The sequence below is a fragment of the Bos indicus x Bos taurus genome, chromosome 19, assembly GCF_003369695.1.
Source record: "Bos indicus x Bos taurus breed Angus x Brahman F1 hybrid chromosome 19, Bos_hybrid_MaternalHap_v2.0, whole genome shotgun sequence".
Classification (NCBI taxonomy): domain Eukaryota; kingdom Metazoa; phylum Chordata; class Mammalia; order Artiodactyla; family Bovidae; genus Bos; species Bos indicus x Bos taurus.
This window is the reverse complement of record NC_040094.1, coordinates 44732500-44755836: the sequence shown is the minus strand read 5'-3', so window position 1 is coordinate 44755836 and position 23337 is coordinate 44732500. Positions and strand designations below refer to the sequence as shown.

The 23337-nt window shown below is 43.6% G+C and overlaps 2 protein-coding genes across 4 annotated transcripts in view; one reads left to right on the top strand and one right to left on the bottom strand.

Moving 5' to 3' along the window:
* Positions 1-9542, top strand: part of MPP3 (membrane palmitoylated protein 3) — a 27653-nt gene extending 18111 nt beyond the window's left edge. For all 3 annotated transcript variants that reach the window (XM_027517102.1, XM_027517103.1, XM_027517101.1), the window contains 8 exons: positions 237-257; positions 825-866; positions 2295-2459; positions 2555-2635; positions 3988-4081; positions 4495-4603; positions 6213-6335; positions 8451-9542. In XM_027517102.1, the coding sequence (XP_027372903.1) occupies positions 237-257; positions 825-866; positions 2295-2459; positions 2555-2635; positions 3988-4081; positions 4495-4603; positions 6213-6335; positions 8451-8627 (812 nt within the window). In that variant the 3' untranslated portion in view covers positions 8628-9542. The remainder of the gene's footprint in view (positions 1-236; positions 258-824; positions 867-2294; positions 2460-2554; positions 2636-3987; positions 4082-4494; positions 4604-6212; positions 6336-8450) is intronic.
* On the bottom strand, positions 6651-23337 carry CFAP97D1 (CFAP97 domain containing 1). The gene is made up of 6 exons (XM_027517104.1): positions 23143-23337; positions 22521-22591; positions 22144-22262; positions 21086-21209; positions 20524-20580; positions 6651-6836 (listed from the first exon to the last, which is right to left on the bottom strand). The coding sequence occupies exons 1-5, from the start codon at positions 23264-23266 to the stop codon at positions 20524-20526; spliced, it is 495 nt and encodes a 164-aa protein (XP_027372905.1). The 5' UTR covers positions 23267-23337; the 3' UTR covers positions 6651-6836.

Genomic DNA, 23337 nt, shown 5'->3' with positions numbered 1-23337 from the left:
GCCAGTAATGAGCAGGCTTTCTTTGGGCCGCTAATGAGAAACACACAGGAAGACTAATTAGAGCAAGTCTTGGTTAATAATGCACTGCAGCTCAGATCACAGGCTTGCTGGAGGAGAGAAAGAGGGGACAGATGGAGGGCTCCTGAGGACCCAAGGCTGTGGCTGCCTCTTGGTGGCAGGGCCTCCCGGTTCCCCTCTGCTAACTCTGCTCCATCTGTCTTTTGTGCAAACCGCAGACGATGAGCCCTGTGACAAAGGTAGGCCTGGTATTTGTCCCCTGTGCGCATGGACAAGGTCCCTTTTCTGTAGACTGTCTGAACAAGCCCCTTCACCCCCTCCTCCTGGGGGGGCGGTGCCCCTCAGGCACCCCTCCTGGCACCTCTCTCCCGGCTCTGCCAGCTGGACCAATCTGCTCCTTCAGGCATGCAGAGCTAGTGGGGACATGGGCCCAGCCCTCCCCGGACTCCGACTGGGCTGGTCACGTGACCTGCCTGGGCAGCGGGCAGGAGATAGGACGGCAGGGCTTGGCGAGTGTATCTCCTCTCCTTATCCTCACGGGCCCTAACTCAGAGAGGCTGGAATGGGGCCTGCTGACCCCGAACCCTACCAGGTCTAGAAGGGCTGTTTGTGGTCTAAGCATGGAGCACTGGGTGAAACAGAGGAATTTGTAAACCTAGGGCTGACTGGAACATGGCATTTGTCCCAAGCCCCTCTGAGACTCCATCCCAGAGGATCCTGCCTGGCCACCCACGGCTGGGTGCCTCTGGGCTGGGGCATGTGTCCAGCCTGGCTCACTGGCCTCCCTCTCTCTGTTTGGTTCCCAGAGTCCTGTGACTGTGAAGGGTATTTCAAAGGATACTATGTGGGTAAGTAATGGGGGCTCTCCTCCGCCCCTGCCTTAACACCCTTCCCCCACCCATGCATAACTTAGCCCATCGTGGGCTCTTGGGTCAGGGAGAGGTGACTGAGACCCAGGAGCCCCTCAAGAGCAGCTGAGTCTGTGGGACCCACATTTCCCTTCAGTCTCTGTTAGCCAGAGGCCAAGCTGAGCCTGCCCTGGTCTTGGGGTCCCCAGCCTGCCCCCAGCTTTCACCCAGCCACTGGGAGCAGCGCCCTGGACAAGGACCCCTACCTTAATACCAATTTTATTATTACCATAACTCCAATTGTAGTTTATTCAGTGTTTCTTCCACCCCCATACGGCAGTGGCACCTTTTACCAGTCTCCGAAGTAACTTTGCTTCTTTTATTTTGGTAAATCTTTTCAAAGGCCTTTAGAGACAGGCGAAGGGTTTTTAACCTTTCATTCAGGAGTAACTTCAAGCTTACTGAAAAGCGGTGAGAATTGTGCAGAGAACTCCCATATACTCTACATCTCGGTTCACCAGACGTCAACACTTTGCCGTGTTATCTCTGTCATTCTCTTTTTCTGCATATACACATTTTAAGACTTTTTTTTTTAAAGGGTATTTATTTTTGGCTGCCCTGGGTCTTCATTGCTACACACAGGCTTTCTCTAGTTGCGGCAAGCAGAGGCTACTCTCGAGTTGTGGTGCGAGGGCTTTTCATGCAGTGGCTTATGCTGTTGTGGAGCATAGGCTCTAGGTGCACGGGCTTCAGTAGTTGTGGTGCGTGGGCTTAGTTGCCCCGAGGCATATAGGATCTTCCCGGACCAGGGACTGAACCCATGTCCCCGACCTTGGCAGGCGGATTCTTAACCACTGTACCACCAAGGAAGTCCCGCATATACACGTTTAATCCTCCACCCTGAGTCATGTGAGAGCTAGTTGTGGCCATCATGTCCCTTCACCCCTAAATAGCTCAGTATGTGTTCTCTAAGGACAAGGACATTTTCTTATAATCCAGGGCTATTATCAATTCTGGGAATTTCTTTTATATATATATATTTTTTTAATTTATGCTGTTCATATCAACATTTTCGCCATTGTCCCAGTAATGTCCTTTAGAGCATTTCCCCTGACCCAGGATCCAATCTAGGAGCACCCATTGCTTTTGTAGATTTGTGTCTCCTTTCATGGATAGGGGAACTGAGGCTCAGAGGGGTGATGACTTGCCTGAGGTCAGTCACATGCCAAGTAAGATAGTAGCCTTGAACCCTAATTTTGGGTGCCTAGTGGTCCCCTTTTCATCATATTACTTGTGCATCCTGCAGCAGGATGTGGTTGGGAGAGGCCAGTGGGTCTCAGTCGCACCTCCAGGTCTTACCAGGTGGAGAAAGTCTATAGGGAGATGCTGGGACAAATACCACAGTGTCCCCCTGCCCTTCTCTCCAAGCTGGTCTTCGGAGGAGCTTCCGGCTGGGCCGTAGAGAGAGACTGGGAAGCCCACAGGAAGGAAAGACGTCTGCAGTGGCCGAGTCTCAGGAGCTGCCGACTTACGAGGAGGTGACCAGGTACCAGCACCAGCCTGGCGAGCGGCCCCGCCTGGTGGTTCTGATCGGTAGGTGACATCTCCAGAGAATGGGCTGGTTTCCTCCCTGGCGGGGAAGGGAGGGAGCCCAGCTGGAACCTGGCAGCCTTCCTCTTGTTTCTCAGGGTCTCTGGGAGCCCGACTACACGAGCTGAAGCAGAAGGTGGTGGCAGAGAACCCTCAGCACTTTGGTGTTGCCATTCCACGTAAGAGGGTCCGAGTGTGTGTGTTTGTGTGTATGTTCATGCATGCACATATGTGTGCACACGAAGATTTCTTGGGGCCTTGACTCCAGCAGCAGTAACTTTAATGCTGGGTTTTGAAGAGTAAATAGGAGTTTTCCAGGCAGAGAAGGATGAGTTCTCTATATCAAGAGAACAAATGCAAAGGTTTGAAGGTGTGACCCAGAGTAGCAGTGTGAGGGAGTGAGGAGCTTAGTGTGGGTGGCTGGTGGTGTATGAAGCTGAATGGGAGGCTGGGTTGATCAAGAGGGTCTCATATACTCATCTAAGGTGTTTGGAATGTAATCAGTGAGTGAATAAAAGTATTAACGCAAGGACATGATCACAAGTGACCCTAGCAGCTTTGCCAGAGGTTGGACAAAGAGGTCACACATTAAAGTGCAGAGCATCCCCTGGGTGGCTGCCCTCTGAGACCCCTTCTTTTCTTTCAGAATGCTCTAGAAAAAGCTGTGTACTGCTTTGAGTGTGTTCCTTGTTCTATGGGGAATCTGATTTTCCCCAGAGGTGTGCACCTTGATTCTATTATGGAAATCAGAGGAAAACACTATGCTTTAAAACTGTGTAAGAGCCAGCTGTGCAGAAACATCCAGTCCATAAGGGGACTGTCTGTCTTCATGTCTCTTTTCCTCTCAAAATGAGAAATAATTGAATAAAGAATTAAAAGCATACAGCAGGGTCATCTGAGTTTTTGCCTCTTTGGCTCTCAAAAAGAAAAACAATTAGGAGGGACTTCTCTGATGCTCCAATGGCTAAGACTTTGAGCTCCTGATGCATGGGGCTGGGTTCGATCCCTGGTCAGGGAACTAGATCCCACATGCTGCAACTGAGAATTCGCACGCTGAAGTGAAGATAGAAGATCCTGTGTGCCACAACTAAGACCTGGTGCAGCCAAATAAATAAATTAAAATATTTTTAAGAAGAGGAACAATCGGGAAATTAAAACTTAGAGGACTAGAAATTCCTTTAGCAATTCTTTAAAACCTGCAGCATCAGTGAGGCAGTTTTGCTGAGTGGTTAGCGGCATACACTTGGCCTGAGACAGAGTGTGTTCCGCCTGGCTTTGCTCCCTGCCAGCCTTTGGACCTCAGAACAGGGCTTAACCTCTGCACCTCTTAGTTTCCTCACCTGCAAAACTGGGGCCTCCTTTTGCCTGCATCACAGAGCTGTGCAGATCAATGGCATACCTGCACACAGGGACCCTTGATGAAGGGAAGTGGGTGTTTGTGCACAAATCAGCGATGAACCTCTGAAAGGAACGAGAGCACAGCCTCGCTGTGACATGACATCTCTGCCAGTGGTCCTTCTGTCTTCCACAGATACCACCAGGCCCCGGAAGAGCCATGAGAAGGAAGGAGTAGAGTATCACTTTGTCTCTAAGCAAACATTTGAGGCTGACTTGCATCACAACAAGTATGTCATCTTGATGGGCCAGTGGGACCTCCGTGTAGCTGTGTGTCTCTTCCTCTGGCCAATCTTCTACTTGACCTCCTGGGAAGGCTTCCTGGAAAAGGCAGAGGAAGTGGGGCGGGGACAAGTGGGGGTGGTAATCCTGGCGGGCCATTGATAGCTCAGTTGATAAAGAATCCACCTGCAGTGCAGGAGACCCTGGTTTGATTCCTGGGTTGGGAAGATCCACTGGAGAAGGGAAAGGCTACCCACTCCAGTATTCTGGCCTGGAGAATTCCATGGACCGTATAGTCCATAGGATTGCAAAGAGTCAGACATGACTGGGCGACTTTCACTTCACATTTACCTTCGGTGCGAACTTAGGTGAGCTCGGGAGCTGAAAGTTTCTTTTTCCCCTGTGGTGGTTGGTGTTCTAGGTTCCTGGAGCATGGTGAATATAAGGAAAACCTCTACGGAACCAGCCTGGAAGCCATTCGGGTTGTGATGGCCAAAAACAAAGTTTGTTTGGTGGACGTGGAGCCAGATGTGAGTTCCTGGGGCCAGTTAGGAATTTCCCATTAATGGAACTTGTAAACTGGGGGGCTATACATTTTACAGAACATTCAGCCTCAGTGCAGGGGCTTTTTATTCCAGAGCAGTGAATGCTAACATCTCTTTGGGTCTCCTTGGAACTTCCCTTGGATCCAGTGGTTAAGACTCTGTGCTTCCACTGCAGGGGGTGCAGGTTTGATCCCTAATTGGGGAGCTAAGATCCTGCATACTGCGTGGTGCAACTAAAGCAAACAAAACCCCAAACATCTCCTTGGGTATCCCTTTGACTAATGAAAGCTTTTGTACCCCGAAATGTGCACCTCTATGCAGAAACTCCCTTAATTGGAAGGAACCTCTTGGTGGCCCACAGACCTGGGATAGACTGCATGCAGTAAATCATTCAGCAGATGATGACACCAACTGGTCCATTAGATGTGACAAGTCAGGGTTGTTGTTTAGTTGTGAAGTCATGTCCGGCTCTTTGTGACCCCGTGGATTGTAGCCTGCCAGGCTCTTCTGGACAGTCAGATATAAATGCACCAATGAAAGCTGGGCCACCCCCTTCCCAACTAGGACAATTGAAGTCAGTGGCTTAGAAGACCACTGAGGGAGGCAGTCAGGAGAGCAATTTGAAAGGGGAAAAGGGCAGATTTGACCTTGTGAAGTGTTTCAGAAACATTTCCAGTCTCCCACATCCTGCAGGGGCTTAACCATCTTTTTCACCTTGTCTTTGAGAAAAACTTCTAAGCTTTGAACTCAGTCTGGGCATTTCCCCCCGCTGTGTGGAAACAGAGTTCTGATTTTATCACATAAACTGTAGGTTTTATTTTACAGAGCTAGACTTGAAACAGATTCCCCAAAGCACCTTATGTCCAGAAAGGAAAATCCTCACTAATTTGGACTTCCTGGGAGTTGGTAGTTGAAATTAAAATAGTCTGAATTTCAAAAATTTTTTGAGAAGTGATTTTATGATTTGGGTGGGGGGATGCAAACTGTATATACAGCAGTTTAATACCAGTGTGTCCAAATAGAGGCCCTCACATCATAAATAAAGTGAGCTAATTAACAGGACAATTTGCATACGGAAAACCTTTTAAAGTCTTTACAGTTTACTTCAAGGGATCTCTTAGTCTCTTCATTTGCTTAACAAACTTTTTCTTCTTTGAATATCATGAGGAGGCCTGTGTGATAGCACAGATTTTGCATTAGTCCAAATTGATGACATCTGACTAGATACACACATTGAATCCTGCTGGTTCTTCCTTCAGGAGTAGGCAGGCAAAGAAGGGTGTATGAAGGCTAATTAGAGCTTGGGGAGGGTGGGCAGAGCTAAGAGAGATGGCAGCTCTTGGAACTGAGGCTTTGGAACCTCTGTTCTCAGCGAGTGAGCCTCCAGGGCCCAGCTGAGCCCAGTGTCATAGTGAAGAGTGGGAAAAAGAGCAGGTGGTCTGCGTGGTTGAAGTCAACTGTCATATGACCATATAGTCAGGACCTTTGCCATTGGGGTGATGTGATGAAGCACATCGTTATTGAGCATTCGAGAAATACATTTCACAATAAAATATTCTCGAAGTATATAACATTCCTGAACTTTCTTTTTCAGGCTCTGCAACAACTGAGGACCTCAGAGTTTAAACCCTATGTTATATTTGTAAAGCCTGCAGTTCAGGAAAAAAGGAAGACGCCACCCATGTCTCCAGCTTGTGAGGACGCAGCAGCCCCACTTGTAAGTTTTCAAGTTGATCATTTCATCTCCTAAGGCCTAAAAGGGCCTGTTACAGCTGCATGTGGGCAGACGTACCTTCTGCATGAGACCATCTTTCCATTTTTGCCTGTTGCCCGGACTCAGATGTCATGTGATGATTGGAAGGTTTAAGTTGGGCAGCTGGAAGCGCCACCTGATTCACACAGGGGCGGTTTAACCAGGGTTTCCCACCCTCCACCCCCTCACATGAGCATCTTCTCAGAAAATAAGGGACTGACCTCTTTCAGGGACCTGATCTGAGTGTGACAAACCACAATAATTTGTTGAACTCCTAAGTCAAACCCGAATAATTTTTAATTGAAACACCAACTTCAGGTCCAGAAAGCTAATCCAAGATGGAGGCAAGGGGCAGCAGGGGGAGTCTTCCCTACATGCTGCTCAGGACTGAGGCTCTCTTGCTGAAGCCGCAGGTGGTTGAGTTCCACCTTTACAGGTCAGGAAAAGGGTTCAAGGGATTGACGGCTGCAAAAAAAATGTCACACGTTTTACTCCATTACAGATTTACTTGAGTTCTTTCAAGAGACAGATATTTATTAGGAAGATAGAGGGATTTAGGGCCCCCCCCCCAAAAAAAGTCCCTTCTATAATTTCTCGAATAGATACTTGCTTCCAGGATGAACCGTGAGGGTGCCCCGGGGAGAGGAAACTCCAGAAGTGGTGGACAGGTCTATAGGATGTGTATGTGTAAGACGGTGGGAAAAGCAGGATGTTAGATCCAAGGGCAGCAGTGGGATGCTGCAGGGTGCTTTTGAGTAGGAGAAGAGCCCTGCAAGATACCATAAAGAATTGGGAAGCTTGGCCCAATTTAATCTATTGGGTTGGCAAAAAAGTTCGTTTGGGTTTTTCCACAAGATGTTATGGAAAAATCTGAACGAACTTTTGGGCCAACTCAATAGTTTTTTTTTCCCCCTCCTAGGGGGTTAGAAGTAAGGAGAAGAAATCATCTCAGCCTTCCTGTAGATGTCTACTGTCTTTGCGGTAGCAGGCAAAAACTGTTTCCTAGTGCTTTAGAACATATTTTCTGGAAGTATGGACACTGTCACTAAAGAAGGAATCTGGTTTTGATTGGTGACAGAAGAGGAGGAGGGAATATTCTGGAATATCCTTTTAGGGGGAGACAGCTCACCCCCCTTCCATGACAGAATAAAAACACTGAGCCCTAGAAGCAGAGGAGAGAAGGCAACAGAGGATTGGAAGGAGATAGAAAGGGAGGTGGGTGAATGCCAGTGATAAATTTCACTTTGCAGTTTTACTTAAGAGTGGATCCTGCCACTTTCCTGTCTTCCAAAACCCTAGTTCATTGTCAGTGAACTACTGGCTTGGAATTTTACTTACTAGAGGTATTTCTGAATGAAGATGCAGACACTTGCATAGGTTGGGGGAAGGAGGGTTCATTGGCTGTCTATGCCTTAGTGTTAGGTGTCAGGAAAGCAATCTGATAGAAGTCAGGTATCCTAAGGAAATGGCGCATTGGGTCAGGGTTGTCCCAGACTTTCTTAAATAACTCTCCTTTGTCTACTATGCAAGTGGTTGGTTCTGGTTTGAGGAAATGAAAAGAAGAACTGAGTTCTACAGGGTGAATTAAGGTATCCTCTGAGGGCATTCAAATTACTTCTTTTCCTTTTTACCCTTATTGATTCCAGAAATGCTTGCTTGGCTTTTGTATAGTGAATACTATTTGTGGTTCTTCCCTGTAATTATTTTAACCAAATTGCCATGCACCATAATTGTACTATTTTGGAAATACCTTCAGACAGGAAGTGTGATAGTGACATATATATACACGCAGATATAGACTCAGCATCTACCCAAAGCTAACACGTCCTCAGTAGATATCTTTTGAATGACTGAACAGTGATTATGGCTATAATTCATGAACTTTTCTTGGACGTTGGATAGGCTAGCATCACTACGCCCTGTTCTTGTGTACCCAGTTGGTTATTCAAGGGCCATATTCATCCACTTATCACCTAAAAATTAGAGGTTGCAACACTGCCCAAGACAAAGGTTGTAGGTCCATTACTTGTCAGGAGGATAACAACCCACTTGTTCCGTAACTACTCCTTTTCCTTGCAGGATGAGCAGCAGCAAGAGATGGCCGCCTCTGCCTCCTTCATAGACCAGCATTACGGGCACCTGGTGGATGCTGTACTGGTAAAGGAGGACCTCCAGAGTGCATACAGCCAGCTCAGAGCGCTCTTAGAGAGGCTGAGCAAGGACATTCACTGGGTACCTATTAGTTGGGTCAGGTAACTGTATCCTAGAACATCCAGGTTGGAGGGGACCTGGAAGACCACCTGGCCTGGCCTACCCCATGCTACCATCAAGGAATCTCAAGTGAGAGGGGCAGAATTTCCCATAAACTCCATCCTCAAGAAGAGTCTCTCTGGGAAGTCTTGTTTGTGATTGTTTTTTGTCCATTGCTTTTCACTGCACTCCTTTGGAGCAGAAAACATGAGTCAAAAGGGGGTATATATCACCATATAACACATGTCATTCATTAAAGTATCACAGGCAAGTTGACCCTGATTCTCTGTACCAAAGTTGAGTAGCCACTGTCTTTTGGCGGGGGAGGTGGTGGTGAATGTATGCAGTACCAATTTGCAGAGGTAATTTAAGCTTTATAAACAGACTGACACTTCATTTATCGGGCTTTGTCCAGAGTTGAGTTGTTTTACCCAAGAGGACTTAACATGCAATTGAAGTTTGCCTGTCTTCAGGCACTAAAATGTTGATCTTTTTAAAGGTTTTGAAAGTTTGTGTTTGCCTGGCAATGGAAAATGTGGTTCTCTGCCGTCTTGAATAGTGAGCATTCACAAACTTTTTTGACAGACTAAGGTATGCTTCCCTGTCACCATGAGTTATTGTACTATCTATGATACGGTGGTGTTTTCAGGGACTCGTGGAATGTAAGGCTGCTTGTGCCTTTTCTATATATCCTCAGACTCCAAAACTTTACCCTTGCTTGCTTTGATTTATTCTGTTCTGTCACTTGTCTCTCTTGTTACTGACGGTTGCCCTGGTTCTCACCTGTCCCTTCCTTCAGATTATAGGAGCTCCTGACATGCCAGGTCATGGAAAAACAGATGATCCCCACACCTGCACCCCACACCCCCATCAAATCTATGTCTAAACCACAATAAATCAGTCCTGACCGTCAAAATCTAAGTATGTAGACTCTGAGTGTGGGCCTGATGGGTTGTCTCTGAGCAAAAGTGTTTAATATCACAACAGATTTGTGATACAGCTTAGCTTCAGAGAATTGTATTTCTTTTTAATAGCCAATGTATATAAACCTTTATTCTGTGCCAGGAATCTATGCTAAAGCCTTTACCTACATGACTTTGACAAATGCACCAAGCCTGTGATGTAGTGTTCTTTTTCTTTTTGGCCACACACCATGGCTTGTGAGATCTTAGTTCCCCAACCAGGGATTGAACCAGTACTGTTGTCAGTGAGAGTCCTAACCACTGGACTGCCAGGGAATTCCTTGATGTAGGATTCTTATCATCCCTATTATACAAATGAGAAAAACAAGGCTAAGAAAGTTTAAATAATGTGTTCAAGTTCACACAGCTTTAAAAAAAATGGCAGAGTCATAATATTAGAGTCCAACTCTAATACCAGTGATTGTCATTAACCACTATACTGCCTCTCTTTTGTGGCCCCATAACTGAGGCTGCCTATTAAGCCATTGACTTAGAAGTGAGGAATGTGCTCTCAGCTAGAATTTACAATAATATGCAGTATGGCTGCAACTTCTAAGACTTGAAAGAGGCTGCTTACAGCTCTTGAAAGAGCTCTTCCTCATGAGAAAAAAAGGAGGCGAGGTAAAGTGCAAAGCACCAGGGAGAAGATCTGCTGCCTGTTTAGAAATTTCCATTTTGCCTTCTTACACAAGGATACCTTGTCCACTTTCTATTGGGTTGGCCAAAATGTTGGTTCAGGTTTTTCCATTACAATGTTGCAGAAAATCCCAAACGAACTTTTTGGTCAGCCCACATAGCTCATGAACCTGGTAGGTCCACAGAACAGGATCACATTCTTCAGACCTTTCTAGCAAAAGGATGAGGACCTCTTTGTATTTACAAAGCACTGGATTCTTACCAAGTTAAATTAGTCTTAGCTATTCCACATAGAACCCTTGGGGAAGGCAGCTGCTCTTTGAAGCTGAGTGGCACATACCAAGTTGTGTGTATTGTACAGGAGAAAGAAAAAGGTGAACATGTTAGTCGCTTAGTCATGTCCGACTCTTTGTGACCCCATGGACTGTAGCCCGCCAGGCTCCTCTGTCCATGGAATTCTCCAGGCAAGAATACTGAAGTGGGTAGCCATTCCCTTCTCCAGGGAATCTTCTGACCCAAGGATCAAACTCGAGTCTCCCACATTGCAGGCAGATTCTTTACCCCATTATACAGGAGAGAAGGATTAAAATCAGCCCTCAGGCAAAAAACATGTAAGTCAAAATTACTCTTGAAAAGTCCTCTAGGGTGGCCCCTTGGTGGAGATCCTAACCAACTCTTAGCAAGGCCCAACTGGGTGGTTTTTCCCCCATTGTAGGAGCACAGTGGTTGAATAACAGATTTTTTTTTTTTTAATTTCAAACAACTCAGCATTTTCTTATTTTTAATATTTTCTTAATGATTTTCAGATGACTATTTCATCTCTTCATCTTTCTCTTCATGTGTATTGTGAAGCAAGGCATTAAAATGTGATGCCTGCTTTATTTCCTGTCTAAGCAACCTCCTCACCCCAAAGGCAAACTGTGTTGACAACTGCTTGGCTGCTCTAAAATCTGTGAGAGTAGAATGGATAGGGCCCCAGAGACAGGTCATTTGTAAAGTGTTTTTGCTGTTTGTAAAAATAAAACTGTTGTTTTTTTAAAAAAACCACAAACCTGTTTACAAATATATATTGGTGGAATATATATAAATTCATTTCCTAGTCCCATTCTAGCCAATAGCACATACGTTCTGAGCCTCTGGGCAAAATTTCTGCGTGTTTGTCTTTCTGGGCCTGTCCCTATTTTATACCTTCCAATATGTCCCTTTTCTCCCACTTGGGCCCTCAATGGCTGGTAAGGTTTCTGCTTGTGTCTCCAACCAGAGAGAATATGGTGAGCTCTGGAGGGCTTTTTTCTAGGTCAAGGATGTTAGACGGGCAGGGCCAATAAGCTGCCACCACCCACTCTTACACCCACGGCAGACATCACTAATTGATCATAGCACTCTCTTGCTGAATGTAGATATTGCTTTTGGATATTTCAGGATATAGTATCTGGTCTCAATTGAGCAGAACTGGCAAGTGAATTAATCTTGTTTGCCATCCTTGATGCAGCAATTTTTACCTTCTCTGTCATCTACTCCACTCCCTGCAGGAAGTGGATTTTTAAAAATTACAACCATCTGTTCTTCACAGACAATGCTTAGCTATGTTAAACACTGGCCGATTGTGCTTTTACCATTGAATACATACATGCTTTAAGGCATGTGACTCATCACAGTTTTACATCCACTTATGCAGAGTTACACCATTTATACCACCAGTCACAGGATCACGTGTGAAAAAAAAAGAAAGCATTTGTTGACTTTTTTATTAACTACTGACCAGCATATGCACAAAGCCCTCTTGAATCATATAGTTTAGAAACAATAAGCAGCATTTTTCTATCTGGTGGAGTCAATATGAATCTATTTTTTTTCCCTGTCCTCTGAATACAGTCTCCAACCATTGCTTCCTTTAAAAGTCAGGCTTATGGTTTCAGAGCAAGATGATGTAGAATCATTTTTTCCCTCCTTCTCAATTCTAAATCTGGCTTCCCTGGTAGCTCAGTTGGTAAAGAATCCATCTGCAATGCAGGAGACCCTGGTTCGATTCCTGGGTTGGGAAGATCTGCTGAAGAAGGGATAGGCTACCCACTCCAGTATTCTTGGGCTTCCCTGTGACTCAGCTGGTAAAGAATCTGCCTGCAATGCAGGAGACCTGGTTTCAGTTTCTGGGTTGGGAAGATCCCCTGGAGAAGGGAATGTCTACCCACTCCAGTATTTAAGCCTGGAGAATTCCATGGACTGTATGGTCCATGGGGTCGCAAAGAGTTGGACATGACTGAGTGACTTTCACTTTCAGTTTCAACTCTAAATGGCTTCCCAGGTGGCACAGTGGTAAAGAACCCACTTGCCAATGTAGGAGACACAAGAGACTTGGGTCTGATCCCTGGGTTGGGAAGATCCCTTGAAGGAGGAAATGGCAACCCACTCCAGCATTCTTGACTGGAAAATTCCATGGACAGAGGAGTCTGGCATGCTACATTCCATGGGGTTGCAAAGAGTTGGATACTACAGAGCGCACACGTGTGTACATACCACCACCACAACTCCAAATACAACTTAAAATCTTAGGAATTTATTGATAAAAGGACTCTGAAAGATGGAAAGAAAATGGGTTAAGTAGGGAAACTCAAGATTTGGGGAACAAACAATGTAGTGACTTTCCTGGGCTTTCTTTTCATTTCCCACACCCAACTGAGATATGGAAAGGCCTACAACCCAGAACCACCAATAGCAGAGACAGGGAAGGAAAAATTATGGAAAAAATGGAGGAAGGAAGGAAGAGAAAGAAGGGGGGAGTGAGGCAGGAAGAAAGGAAAAAAAGTTTGCTTTTTCTGCCAAAGGACAGGAAAGGGGAAAGAAGCCTGGAAGAGACCTACCAGGGAGCCCCAGCTCTAGCTCCACACCAGGATACCAGCAGGTGGCCCAGTTCATTCATAGCAGGAGTGAAGCCTTATGTCTCCCTGCCTTCCACCCAGTGACAAAAGGAGACCCAGGCCCAGCAATGCCCGCCCACCCCTCTGCAGAAGGTAACCCAGCAACACTGTGCAGCCCAGGGAAGCACATTCCCACACTGCAGAAGACACCAGAAGGGACTGAGTGGGAGTCCTGGCAGTACCCAAAGAACAAGCAGATGAGAATAGTATTGCAAAGGCTCAGAAAACCATACTTCATTGAAAATAAGACACATAAAAGAAGCAGAAATTTATACCAACACCTAAACTGGACTACTATCTGCTATAATAGAAGATTTAAATAGGATTAAGAGACCCCTAAGATAATCACCCAAATATCCAGGATATGAGAGAGAAATGTGGTGAGATATTACTCATCATAATACAGAACAAGAAAACTCCAATCAACCAATACCAGTATGATATGATTCAGATGTTAGAATTTATCTAATAAGAATTTTTAAAAATTATAATAAAAATGCTTTAACAATCAATAACAAATTCTAGAAAAAAATTTAAAAAGATAATCTTACAAAGAAATAGAAGTTATAAAAAATAACTCTATGGAAATGATATAAACATAAAGTTATTGAAAAATTGAAAACTCAGATGGACTCAGTAGTAGAGTAGAAGTGACAGAAGATCAAATCAGGGTATTGAGGACAGATCAATAAAATTTATGCCATGTGAACAAATAACTGGAAAAAAGCATTACAGACAAAAGAGTTAACACTTGTATCATCAGAATCCCATAAGGAGAAACTGTGGTGCCAGAAAGTACTCAAAGAAATAATAGCCAAAAATTCCCCCAGTTTAGTGAAAGATATAAATCTACAGATTCAAGAAGCTGATAAGCTCAAAATAGGATAAGCCCAAAGAAATCCATACCAAGATACATCATAATTAATCTCCTGAAAACTAAAGACTAAAGAAAAACCCCAAAACCAAAAACTTAAGAACCGGGAGAAACAACGGGAAGGAACACCAACGCAAATTCTATTTTAATATTACTTTAAAGGAAACTGTGCAGGCTTGAAAAAGTGACATGACATTTATCAAGTGCTGACAGCAGACTCTCAGTCTTTAATCCTAAATGTGATGAAACTATCCCTCAGGAATGAAGAGGAAATAAAGACATTCTCCAGTAAAGGGAAACTAACATAATTTCTTGAGACTAACTCTTAAAAAATGATTAACAAAATGGCAGAAGGCTGGGACATTCAGAGAGGAAAAAAACAACTGAATATGTAAGCTAGAAGTAAATAGGTTATTCTTCACCTCTTGACTTTCTTTACGCATATTCTCTGGATAACAAAAGTTATGTCACCATCTGATGCAGTGTTCAGTGTATATAGAGGAAATATATAAGATAATTACATTCTAAAAGTGAAGAAGATATTGGCAGAGTGGATTAAAAGAAAACATGACCTGAACTTCCCTGGTGGTGCAATGGATAAGAATCCACCTGCCAATGCAGGCGACACAGGTTCAATCCCTGGTCCAGGAAGATTCCATATGCTGTGGAGCAACTAAACCCATGCACCACAACTACTGAGCCAGAAATCCAGAGTCCAGGAGCCTCAACTACTGAAGCTCCACGTCTAGAGCCTGGGACCCACAACAAGATAAGACACCACAATGAGAAGCCCTTGCACCACAACAAAGAGTAGCCCCTGTTCTAGAGAAAACAACTAGAGAAAGTCTGCACAAAGCAATGAAGACCCAGAGCAGTCAAAAATAAATAAATAAATGATCCAACAATATAAAAGACGCTTACTCCTTGGAAGGAAACTTATGACCAACCTAGATAGCATATTCAAAAGCAGAGACATTACTTTGCCAACAAAGGTCCTTCTAGTCAAGGCTATGGTTTTCCCTGTGGTCATGTATGGATGTGAGAGTTGGACTGTGAAGAAGGCTGAGCACCGAAGAATTGATGCTTTTGAACTGTGGTGTTGGAGAAGACTCTTGAGAGTCCCTTGGACTGCAAGGAGATCCAACCAGTCCATTCTGAAGGAGATCAGCCCTGGGATTTCTTTGGAAGGAATGATGCTAAAGCTGAAACTCCCGTACTTTGGCCACCTCATGCAAAGAGTTGACTCATTGGAAAAGACTCTGATGCTGGGAGGGATTGGGGGCAGGAGGAGAAGGGGACGCCAGAGGATGAGATGGCTGGATGGCATCACTGACTCGATGGACGTGAGTTTGAGTGAACTCCAGGAGTTGGTGATGGACAGGGAGGCCTGGCGTGCTGCGATTCATGGGGTCGCAAAGAGTCGGACACGACTGAGCGACTGAACTGAACTGAACTGAACTGAAGATGTGTGGCACGGCCAAAAAAAAGTAATGCCTAACTTCATGACTGAGCGACTGATCTGATCTGATATGTCATCTACAAGTATACAAAAGTAGTTGGAAAGGATGGAAACATATGCAAACAATTTTTTTAAAAGCATAATTTAAAAAGGCTATATTATTACCAGATAAAGTAGACTTCAGAGAAAGAAAATTACTAGGGACAAAGAAGAATATTATATAATGGTAAAAGGATCACTCCATCAAGTAGATAGAGCAATCCTAAATGTGTGTGCAACAAACACCAGAGCTTTAAAATACATGAAGCAAAAACTGACATAGCTAAGTACTTCCCTGGTGATCCACCTTCCAATGCAGGGGACATGGGTTTGATCCCTGGTCACAGAACTAAGATCCCACATGTTGTGGGGCAACTTAGCCCACATACTGCGGCAAGAGAAACCCGCACACCTAAACAAGAAAAAGCCTTGCACACCACAACAAAAAAAGCCCACATGCACCGCAGTGAAGACCCAGTGCAGCCAAAAAGAAGGAAAAAAAATGACAGAGCTAAAAGAAGAAATAGACAACTCTACGGATATAATTGGGGGATTCAACACTCTACTCTCAGCAACTGATAGGATTAGAACAGAAAGTTATCTAGGGCATAAAAGAACTGAACACCATCAACTAAGGATCTAATTGACATTTATAAAACAATCCCCTCAATGGCAGCACAATATACAGTCTTTTCAAATGTCCGTGAAATATTTACCTAGGTAGGCCATATTTACAAAATTAAGAGAATTGGAAATCTAGGGTATGTCCTCTGACCATAATGGACTCAAATTCAGTCCCAGAAAGACAATAGGAAAATCTCCAAATCATTTGAAAGAATACCTGATATAACCTTAAAAGTTCATGGAAACTTCCTGGAGAATGGACCACTCTCTTGTATAAATAATGTATAGGTGTTATCCAGATAAAGACATAGAACTATGGATTTTCTGGCTAGAGGGGAAAACAGATGAATGAGAAGAAAACATGTCTTCTATTAGCTGAAAAAGGCAAGGAATGATGAGACGTAAGGTTGCAGGCTAATCATGGCATCCAGTCCCATCACTTCATGAAAAATAGATGGGGAAACAGTTTTTCTGGGCTCCAAAATCACTGCAGATGGTGATTGCAGCCATGAAATTAAAAGATGCTTACTCCTTGGAAGGAAAGTTATGACCAACCTAGATAGCATATTCAAAAGCAGAGACATTACTTTGCCAACAGTCTTGTCAAGGCTGTGGTTTTTCCAGTGGTCATGTATGGATGTGAGAGTTGGACTATAAAGAAAGCTGAGTGCCAAATAATTGATGCTTTTGAACTGTGGTGTTGGAGAAGACTCTTGAGAGTCCCTTGGACTGCAAGGAGGTCCAACCAGTCCATCATAAAGGAGGTTGGTCCTGGGTGTTCATTGGAAGGACTGATGTTGAAGCTGAAACTCCAATACTTTGGCCACCTGATGCAAAGATCTGACTCATTTGAAAGACCCCGATGCTGGGAAGGATTGAGGGCAGGAGGAGAAGGGGACGACAGAGGATGAGATGGTTGGATGGTATCACCGACTCGACAGACATGGGTTTGGGTGAACTCTGGGAGTTGGTGACGGACAGGGAGGCCTGGCGTGCTGTGGTTCATGGGGTCGCAAAGAGTTGGACACGACTGAGCGACTGAACTGAACTGAAGGGTGCAGGCATTTGTCATTTTTGTGGAATTCTGGTATCTGAACCTTATTGTAACTAGGGGGAAATTCCCTATTCTGGTGAGAATGAGAAGCAGAACCCATGTTCAGAATTGGAAAAATGCAAATACCCTTCCAATCTCCCTTGCAGATAAGGAATGGGGTACATATGATCTAAGTTACATCAATTAGATACACCTTCACTGACTTGGAGTTAAGAGCTAGTGACACAAAGACTTCAGATCAATGAGAACTTAGCAGGTCAGGAAGATCCAGTTCCATTCCAGGTAGAACAGGGGCAACTGTGTGAGCTACAGCACCACAGACCAATTCTACACCAAGACCTGGGGCACTGTTCCTTGAATGTGCCGCTTGAAGCTCAGTCCTGCAGTTTTCTGGCAAATACTGTTAGCTATTTCATTCAATAAATTATACATTTTTTTTTCACTAAAATAAGATGTCAATTTACATTGCTTGAAATAAAAATTTCTGTTGATAGAGGGTTCTGAGACAGAAGGAACAAGATCATGAGGGGCCCATATTGTGTATGCCACATTGAAACGTGTGGCTCATTCTGGAAAGAATGGCAAATCATTGAAGGTGTGAAGCTAGAAAGTGATCTGGGCATATTTTCCCATTAATAATACCAGTTGTAAATCACAAATGCCTAAATGGGCAGTAGTACATACAAAGACTGAGAGGATGGGTAGATTTAAAATAGGCAGGGGAGCGGAAAGGATGAAAGAGAGGGAGGAAAGGATGACTGCCAGGCTTCTCACCGGGATGTCTAGAAGAATGGCTCCTCAAAATGAGATGGACTGGAATCCGTTTAAAATTGAATTTGTATGTGCACACACTGATTTTTTTCTTTAAACTTTTTATTTTGAGGTAATTATACATTGACATGTGTGAAAGAAAAGAATACAGAGAGATCCTGTGTACCATTTACTCAGTTTCCCCAGGTGGTAGCCCTTGGCAAAACTACACACAGTATCACAGCCAGGAGATGGGCATGACAGAGCCAAGATACAGAACAAGCTCATCATTGATGAACTGAATGACAGCGAAACTTAAATGCTTTACACTGTGAAAGATGAAAAGACAAATTACAGTGAAAATATTTTGCAGATCACATGTCCAACACCAAGGACTTGGGTGTAGAATGTGTAAAGAAATCTCAAAATTCAATATTAAAGAGAGCAATCCAATTAGAAAATGGCAAATGTACCAATATTTCACCAAAGAGCATATGCAGAGAGCAAATAAACATATGAAAGATGTTCAACCTCATTAATTATTAGAAAAATGCAAGTTAAAACCACATGAGATGTTACTGCACATGTTATAATGCCCAAAACTAAAAATGGCGATAACATCAAATGCTGATGAGGATATGAAAAAGCTGGCTTACTCATTGCTGGTGGGAATATAAATGGTATAACCACTCTGAAAATGGTTTTGTAATTTCTCTTAAAATGGACTTATCACATAATCCCATAAGTACACTCTTGGGCATTTATCCCAGGGAAATCAAACTTATTTTCATGCAGAAACTTGTGCATAATAGTGGATAGCAGCTTTATTCATAATGGTCAAAAAACCAGAGATTACCCAAATATCCTGCAATGGGTAAATGGTTAAATAAACTGTGGTACGTTCATCCCATGGAATACCACTCAGCAATAAAAAGGAACGAACTATCAACACATGCAACCTGGATGAACCTCAAGGAAATTATATGGAGTGGAAAAAACAATCTGAAAAGAATGATTACATACTGCATGACTCCATTTATGTAACACTCATGAAACAGCATAATTATAGAAATGGAAAACAGGTTAGTAATTGCCGGGGTTTAGGGCTGGGAGGCAGAGGCTGGCTGTGGCCAAAAACGGTGGTAAGGTATTTTCCATAATGGTACAGTTAACTGTCTTGAAAGTGTTTGTATTAATACAAAACCACACTTGTGATAAAAACAGCATGGAGTTATACACACACATAACAAATGAGTGCATATGTAAGTGGTGAAATTTGTGTATGTGCTATAGATTGTACCAATGTCAACTTTCCTGGAGAGACACCATACTGTATTTAGATAAGATGTTAACATTGGGGGAAGCTGGGTGAGAAGGGTGCAGGAGGCCTCACCATACATTTATTTGTAACTTCCTGTAAATCTTTTTAAAATAAAACATTTATTTCTGATAAGAACATATAAGATCTCCTCTCCTTCCAAATAAACCATTTAAAAAGGCTCAAAACCAGCATGACCAATCCCAGAAGCCATGCAACATTGTCTTGTCATGTGTTTTGAGATATTTTTGACATTTTCAATCTTGCTTCTCCCTACAAATGAACAGAGTCCATGAAAATCTCACTGAAGCATTCTTTTCCAATCCTGGGTATTCACAGAGAAGCTAATGGTGTTTTTCCTCTGTGTTGTCTGAACTTTAATTTCCTCATGTGCTTTTTGTTTTCCATTTCCACAGAGCTGATCTTGTGGTTGAATCATCTCACCCAACCTATTCTTCCTGCTTGGGGTGGTGCTAATGGTGTATGCTTTAAAAAGCTGTCACTTTCTCTCTCTCATTAAGACTTTTCATAGCCCCCAATAAAAGTGCTTGTTGGATCTTTCCTTCTGTCTGTCCCATTCTGTCTCCATTTGGGGATGGAACTTAATGCCTTTGGGTATTTTACATGTAACTTACTCATTTTATGTTCCAAGCTTTATTGTAGCATCCTAAGATTGAGCATTCAGCCACTTAGGAGTGCCTTGAAATCCTAAGCAGCTAAGAAATCCTAGGGCCTTCTCTTGTCTTATCCATGGTGAGTAACCTTGCATTCAAGGAGAGGAGAGGGAGAGAAATGGAGAGCCATCAATTATACAGAATTATTCTTTGAAAAGCCCACGTGTCCATTTATCCTTCTCCATAGGGGCAGCAGCAGGGCAGGGGAACTTAGTCATTACTAATAATATGAAATAATACAAAATGCCAACACAATAGTACTTTTGAACAGTGACCGAGACCCGTAATATAACTTCAACATAACATTAAAGCCACGAGACCTCCTGTTTATGTCTTACTAAAACAAATCACTTCCCCTTAGACTCACATAAAGCCTCAAAGCTGGTGACAAAAGGCAGTCATTTCCTACTTATATGGAGAGAGGAAACAAAAACGGAACTCTAGTCCCCGAATGGATGGCCAATCAATATTACAGAAGAGCAAAATTCACCCCTTGGTTGGGCCCCTCGTTCTCCATCTACATGGGTTTTAGGGCTTTGCCATCAATTGTGATCACCATGTTCTCTGATAAAGAGCAGCCATGTAGAGACATACCTATTTATCTCGGGAGAGAAGATATCTGGTTGTATTTCTGATATAGCGTCTTGAATTCTTGAAGGAAAAAAAAAATCAGAAAGATTTATGTCAATGCCCAGGTGCTGGTGTGAAAGTTGAAGTTCTAAATCCTATGGGTCTTAGAAAAGGCTTACAGACCAAAGCCAGAGAGTGGAAGTTTATAAAAACACTGCAGATGGCTTTTCCCCGCCTCTTGCAGGATTGTCCCTACATGAAACAAATCAACCACATACTGAATTGTATACCCTTCATCTTCTTTGCTTGCTCATTCAATCTAAATGAATTAAGGGATGAGGGAAGATGTTACCAGATATTTTCTGAAGCTGTCACATAATGGCTTTGCTATCAAGGGGATGTCCTTAGCTGGTGAAGGGTTTGCTCCTGTTGTTAGCTTTGTAGGCTCTGGGCAGTTTTTCTTTTACAGATTGTTACATTCCTCATGATTTTGTCCTCCAACAATTTTGTCCTCTCCTGAGACTGACTCCTCTGAACACAGCCAGATTCTGTGAGTGAATAAAGCTATCACAGAGTACCCACGTGCCTGCCAATCTAACTCCGACGACTTGCGGTCATAGTGTGGTTTGCGATCACCAAGCCTCTTCAGAATGCCCTGGTTTTCCACAGTGATTCTCACTAGCTCCCGGTTCCTTGTTTCTCTGTTTAAGCTGGAAAAAAAAAAATCCTAAAATAGGTGAAGAATAAAATTCTCCTTCCAGATTGGAGTGGGGAAGATGAAGTTATGATGTCAGAAATTCAGGCTGCCTGAGTGCAGGGAGCCTGCTGTTCCACGGAGCCCTGAGAACCTATTGAACCAGACCACGTTCTGGGAAACATGCAAAACTTTTTTAGGTTAAGGCCAGTGGTTCTCAGCCCTGCAGCCTACTAGAAGATTCTAGTTTATTGGTCTGGGATGGAGCTTGGGGATTAGCATTTTGCAATAGCTCCCCAGGCATTATTATATGAAACCAGGATTGAGACTCTCTGGTTTAGGTGATGAAGGTCTTGTCTACCCAGAAATCACAAATAGCTGGTAATAGTTTTGGTTCACCTTACTCCCCTCAGCTTTCAACCCAGTTTTAAATACACAAGGATCAGGAAAGACATCTTGACACTCTCCCCTACACACTGACACACAGATGCACACTCATTTTCCTCACATACATTCCTTTTGTAGCCCTGATCAGACTGCATAATTATTTGCATAAATGTCCCCTTTCTGACCTTGTGTTTTGAGGTTAGGAAATATACATCTCATTTCACCTCTGTATTTCTGGTGCTCAGCACATAGTAGTTGCTCAGCAAATATTTGCAGAAACAATTTTAAGAATGCTATATTAAAATCCCAGTTATCATCACCATTTTACAAAAGTGCTTTTCTGTGACGAACTCTAAATAGGACTCCAAAGAGTCTCTTAGGGAACAAAAGTTAGCTCTTTAACGTTAGAGAAAGGTTCTTGTTTGGGGTGGTTTTCTTTCTCCTTAACATGGTCTCTTTGGTTATCCCTCAGGATAACTTTCCTTAAGTGTGCCTCTAGTACTAAAGCCCAGCAAGGGGGAAGTCAGTTTTGACTTTCAGAAAATGAAGAGAAATAATACTACCTCTTGGAAAAATATTCGTTCCAGCAATCCACCTTGGCGGGGCCTCGGTGGGCATTGGCGATTTTTTGACACAGTTGCTTGTTTTCGTATTCAATTTTGTCGATTCTCTTTTGTTCACCCTGGTGAGAAACCCCACCCCACCATGGTGACATCATCACTACATGATGCTCCCTCTCACAATGGTGAGTATCCCCCTCCTGTGGGATTATGGGAAAGGGGCAAACTGGGGGCTACAGTGGGGACTGGGAGCAGGGCTGAGGAATCCAGGGGTGGTGTATGGAGAGGAGGAGGAAGTGGTGGGTATTTAGAAGGCTCTGGGAAACTGGACCTCTTTGGGACATAGATAAGGTACATTTGCAGATGGCAAGAACAAATACCTGCAGTTTGCTCAATTTTAAGATGTGATGTGTGTGCGCTGCTGGAGGTTTGGTATCAACAGTAGGCTTCACTGGAGAGGAAGGAAGGAGAGCAATGTTACATCACAGGTATCCTCTTAGTAGCCTTAGAGACTCTGCTCACATTCTACACAATGACACTGATTAAAACATTGCAAGTTTGAATTCTGAACCAATTCAGTTCAGGGATTCTGGTTTAGTTGACTTTCCCAAACTGACATCATTTGAAGAGTTTTGAGCAGACATGAAAGCATGATGAGGGCTGAGAAAAATAAAATTTACAGACATAAATGTTCCTTGAAGCTAATGAAAGAGCCTTTCTCCCACCCTTTCCCAATATGACTAGCCTGGCTACTGGATGCTGCAGTCTCATCCTCTGTCTAGCTTTTTGGCTTTAAAGAGCTTAAATGAGTGTTTCCATCAAAGGAACTCCCTGGTGGAAGATAAATTTTGTCACTGATGCTAATACCCTCTTGACTAGACTCAGCAGATAAGGCCATATCATTGCAAAGCTGTGTACTGCTCTGGTTCACCATCAATATCTCTTAAGGTGAGCCCTTTCAGAATTCTAGTCATAGTGTCCAGTTTAAATTGCCCCACATACCTATTTGTATTCTATTCTTATGAAATGCATAGTGGCCAAAGTCCAGCTTCTTCCTGAAGGATGTGCTCTGTCTATGATTAGAGACAATTACAGGGTAGGCCAGATAATCCAGGGAATTGTTCATCTTCTCTTCCTAGTCTCACTTCTGAAATGAGGCACCCAGGCTCCTCTGTGAGGTACTTAGCTGTCCATGAT

Excerpts from the sequence above, each read along its gene's own strand:
- CFAP97D1 (XM_027517104.1), bottom strand. The coding sequence starts at position 23,266 with ATGAACAATTCCCTGGATTATCTGGCCTACCCTGTAATTGTCTCTAAT. Across the intron at positions 22,592-23,142 it reads TAAGAATAGAATACAAATAG|TGAAGCCTACTGTTGATACC; the intron begins GTATGTGGGGCA and ends CTTCCTCTCCAG. Across the intron at positions 22,263-22,520 it reads TAAAATTGAGCAAACTGCAG|GGTGAACAAAAGAGAATCGA; the intron begins GTATTTGTTCTT and ends GTTTCTCACCAG.